The sequence below is a fragment of the Sciurus vulgaris genome (genome assembly GCF_902686455.1).
Source record: "Sciurus vulgaris genome assembly, chromosome: X".
NCBI lineage: Eukaryota > Metazoa > Chordata > Mammalia > Rodentia > Sciuridae > Sciurus > Sciurus vulgaris.
The window spans coordinates 48,347,872-48,352,611 of NC_136471.1; the positions used below are offsets into that span (position 1 = coordinate 48,347,872).

Below are 4,740 nucleotides of genomic sequence, written 5' to 3' on the forward strand. Positions count from 1 at the left end.
CACTCAGTGGAGACCCGAATGGGGGTGGGGTGGCTGTGACCAGACCTGGCCAGGCATCTAGTAGCATGCCCCCATCTCCTAACAGCTGTCCAGGCACTCCCCCTACCTTCTCCCTCACCCTCCCTGATTGGGGTCCTGAAAAGATGGGTTTTGCCTTGGGTGGGAGGACTGGGGTGGTGGTGAGGGAGTCACAAGTACCACTTACTCCACCACCTGTTTTCTAGAATGTGCGGTGCCCTTCCCCCATTTTATGCTGCGCAGGGCAATGGGATATGGCGCACCTAGTGGTGAATCCTCAGAATTGGAGAAGGGAGTAATGGGAAGAGTATGACGTCAAGAGAAGGTGGTGTTACCTCTGGAGCCCTGCAACAGGGCCTAAATAAATCAAGAGTATTCCACCAGCAGGACCCTAAATGTGGAAAGACTGATAATATGGAGACTTCTATCCTTGGTGTTGGTCTATCCACCAAGCACAGTTGCTGCTGTTTTTTTCCCCTGACTCTTACCATTTTATCTGTTTGTCCATAGACCTGCTTTAAGGCTGTTCAGTTCTGCAAGAAAGGAAAGAGGAGGAAGAGACTGGCTCAAATCTCTGGAGGTTGGTGAGAGGGGTGGGGCGGGGGGGGGAGGGGGGGGGCACACAGCTACTGAGGAAGAGCATGGCAGGTGGCATTGGGCTTTGTTCCAAGTGGGTGCAGGACTATCTACTTCTCTCTGCTAGACTTGCACACTGCCACAGCAGCCTTTGTTTCTTCTGGCCAGAGATATTAGGAATGTTGAGGTAGGTGTAGGTTGGGTCCTTGTAGACCCAAGAGCTGGGACCAGGAGACAGGGAACTTTTGGACAGATCGAACCCTTAAACTGAAAGAGAGATATTTGTTTTGGGCCAGGGTGTGTGCCTATCTATCAAGCACTCAGACTCCATTCTCTCCTGTATGTTTGTCTGTAGGACCCCCTGCGGTCAGCTGTGGGGCATAACACCACTTGAACAAAGAAAGGAGGGGGAAATTGCACCACATCAGTGAAGGTTGGTATGGGAGTGGGTTCACTTTTGGGTGGGGTAGTGGAGACCAGCCACTACTGGTGGGGTCCAGGAATTATTAGGATCTGGTTCGAGGCTCTTTTGCCTCTCTATGGACAACACACTTTCCCACCTTACCTGTACCTATTTTGCAGCAGGCAAGAGGAACAGAGATTTTCTTATACCTGAGCTGTCCCATTTAGCATCAGCACTAGTCTCTCTGTGTAAGTCTCTGCATGAGGTGGCACAGTTGGATGAGACTCAATCCCCCATTTCGTTCTCTCTCCCTAGATCCACCTCCAGTGGCAGCTCTGGTGGTGCTGGAGTTGCTGCTGACCACCACCCTCAACAGGTCTGCACCCACCCAGGAACCATTCATCCTCCCCCAGCTTGGTTGTGCCTCTTCTCCACTATATCTATATAATTGACTGAGACTGTGTTTGGTTAGGAGCCTGATTGACTACTGGATTGGCAATTGACTCTATAACTCTTATTTCCAACTTTATCTCCTGGATCATCAAAAGATCAGTGTGTGAAGATAAAAATCTGTGACAGATCTGTTGTCAAATCTGGGACAGTGTTAAAGGTCCTTGATCGAGCCTTCTCTGTAACTGTTACCATGACTGGGGCAGAGATTGAGCCTGGTGCCCAGGCCAAGTCTGAAAAGAAGGCTGGGGAAGAAGTTGTTAGTGGGACAGAGCGAGAGAATGAAGTCCCTCTGGTGGTCAGACCCAAAGTTAGAGCCCAGGCCCAGGTAACAACTGGGGCAAGGCCTAAAACTGAAACTAAGTCTGCGTCTGGGGCTAGGCCTAAAACTGAGGCCCAGACAATGGCTGGGGCAAGACCCAAGACTGAGGCACAGGCAGTGGCTGGGGCTAGGCCCAAAATTGAGACTCAGGCAATGACTGGGGCAAGGCCCAAAACTGATGCCAGGGCAGTTGGTGGTGCGCGTCCTAAAACTGAGGCCAAGACAGCCCCTGGGGCAAGGCCTAAAGATGATGCCCAGGCATGGGCCCAGACTGAGTTTGGTACTGAGACAATGTCACAGGCAGAGGGAGCATGCCAGACTAATGCTGTCACCTGGCCTTTGGTCAATACTGAATCTGGATCAGTTACTAAATCTAAGGGCCTGCCTGTAGATAGAGAACTGGTCAGTGTGGATACTGAAACCTTTTCTGGCAACCAGGGCCAGGCAGGAATCCAGCCCTGGTTTGGACCAGGGGAAGAGACTAATATGGGGTCTTGGTGCTACCCCAGGCCCAGAGCTAGAGAAGAAGCCTCTAATGAGTCTGGATTTTGGTCAGCAGATGAGACCTCTACTATGTCTTCTTTTTGGGCTGGAGAAGAGGCCAGTATCAGATCATGGCCCAGGGAAGAGGCCAATACCAGGTCCAGGCACAGAGCTAAACATCAGACTAACCCCAGGTCCAGGCCCAGATCTAAGCAAGAACCCTATATTGATTCCTGGTCTGGATCTGAGGATGAGGCTGGCAACCCATTCTGCTTTTGGGCTGGAGAAAATACCAATAACTTGTTCCAGCCTAGAGTTAGGGAAGAGGCAAATGTCAGGTCCAAGCTCAGGACAAAGAGAGAGGATTGTTTTGAATCCGAGTCTGAAGATGAATTCTATAAAGAGTCTTGGTTTTTGCCTGGAGAAGAGGCCAATAATAGATTCAGGCGCAGAGACAAGGAAGAACCTAATAACATCTTGAAATCCAGGGCCCAGAAAGATGCTAAAAACAACGATAGGGCCAAACAAGAGCCCAGGTTTGAGGAAGACGTCATTATTGGGTCCTGGTTCTGGGCAGAAAAAGAGGCCAGTTTTGAGGCTGGAGCTTCAGCAATCTGTGAATCGGAGCCAGGGGCTGAGGAGGGGGCCATTGGTGGATCATTGTTCTGGGCTGAGGAAAAGTCCAGTTTGGGGGCTGTGGTCAGAGAAGAAACCAGGCCTGAGTCTGAAGAAGAGGCCATATTTGGGTCATGGTTCTGGGATAGAGATGAGGCCTGCTTTGACCTAAATCCCAGTCCTGTGTACAAGGCCAATTCCAGGTTCAGAGATTCTGCTGAGGAGGAACTTAATGCATCATCCAGGCCTCAAACTTGGGAAGAGGTCACTGTTGAATTCAAACCTGGTCCTTGTCATGGGATTGGCTTCCCATCCACAAGCCCCTTTAGAATTCCTGAAGGGTCTTCTGAAATGATTGAGGCAAAGCCCAAGAATGTGGAACTTAGCCCAGAAGGGGAAGAGCAGGAATCTTTGCTTCAATCTGATCAGGCTGAACCTGAGTTCCCATTTCAGTATGATCCCTCCTACCGATCTGTGCGGGAAATTCGAGAGCATCTTAGGGCCAGGGAGAGTGCAGAGCCTGAGAATTGGTCCTGTAGCTGCATACAGTGTGAGCTTAAAATTGGTTCTGGAGAGTTTGAAGAACTCCTTTTATTAATGGATAAAATTCGAGATCCTTTCATTCATGAAATCTCTAAAATTGCAATGGGTATGAGAAGTGCTTCTCAATTTACCCGTGATTTCATTCGGGATTCAGGTGTTGTCTCACTTATTGAAACCTTGCTGAATTATCCTTCCTCTCGCGTTAGGACAAGTTTCCTGGAAAACATGATTCACATGGCTCCACCTTATCCAAATCTAAACATGATCGAGACATTCATATGTCAAGTGTGTGAGGAAACACTTGCTCATAGTGTGGATTCCCTTGAACAGATGACTGGGATAAGGATGCTTAGACATCTCACTATGACTACTGACTATCACACGCTGATTGCCAATTATATGTCCGGGTTTCTCTCCTTATTAACCACGGGCAATGCAAGAACAAAGTTTCATGTTCTGAAAATGCTACTAAATTTGTCTGAAAATCCTATGGTGGCAAAAAAGCTATTCAGTGCCAAAGCTCTGTCAATATTTGTAGGTCTCTTTAATATAGAAGAGACAAATGATAACATTCAGATTGTTATTAAAATGTTTCAGAATATCAGTAATATTATAAAAAGTGGAGCAATGTCCTTGATTGATGATGATTTCAGTCTTGAACCGCTTATATCTGCATTCCATGAATTTGAGGAGTTAGCTAAGGAGCTACAAGTCCAAATAGACAATCAAAATGATCCTGAGGTGGGACAGCAAAGTTAATATGGTCAATCACCTGCCGCTGATCAGCCTTATGTTCCCAAAGAGCCCTGAATAGTGCTTTGGTGTTCACAGTCTGGCTTTATGTTGTAACTTATATTTTTAATGCTGATGTTAACTTGTCAAACTCTTGTTTTGAGCTGGATTAATTTTTGGATGCCAAATGAATATTAGAACTGAAAACACATTTGTTGATATTTGTCTTGCTGTCCAGATTGTGATATATTTTCGTGTTGAGCTTCTGATGAACTGAGTCATCCAAGTATAAGCTACCCTGCTATTCGTTGTTTAAACATGTGGTTCTCTACTTGAGTCTGTGTTTTCAATAAAGTTCTATGTTAAAATTGGCATAAATGACCCTTCTTCACTTTGAAAACCAGGTTCAGCTACATTGTGCACACTAATATGCATAGGTAATTAATAGTGTAATAAATGTGCTCATTAGAAAATCCCAATCTTGGATCTTAAGAAAGGAGAGTTTGTTGTAGGCTGTGTTACTGGAAGAATGCTTCAGAGAAGAGGAACCCAGTAAAATTAGTCACTGAAGGATAGGATGAGACAAATCATTCTTAGA

At 46.7% G+C, this 4,740-nt stretch overlaps 1 protein-coding gene across 1 annotated transcript; it reads left to right on the top strand.

The window, feature by feature from the left end:
• The first annotated feature begins 536 nt into the window (after positions 1–536).
• On the top strand, positions 537–4,504 carry GPRASP2 (G protein-coupled receptor associated sorting protein 2). Its single transcript, XM_079124704.1, has 3 exons — positions 537–598; positions 950–1,027; positions 1,313–4,504. The coding sequence occupies exon 3, from the start codon at positions 1,641–1,643 to the stop codon at positions 4,167–4,169; it is 2,529 nt and encodes an 842-aa protein (XP_078980830.1). The 5' UTR covers positions 537–598; positions 950–1,027; positions 1,313–1,640; the 3' UTR covers positions 4,170–4,504.
• The last annotated feature ends 236 nt before the right edge of the window (positions 4,505–4,740 follow it).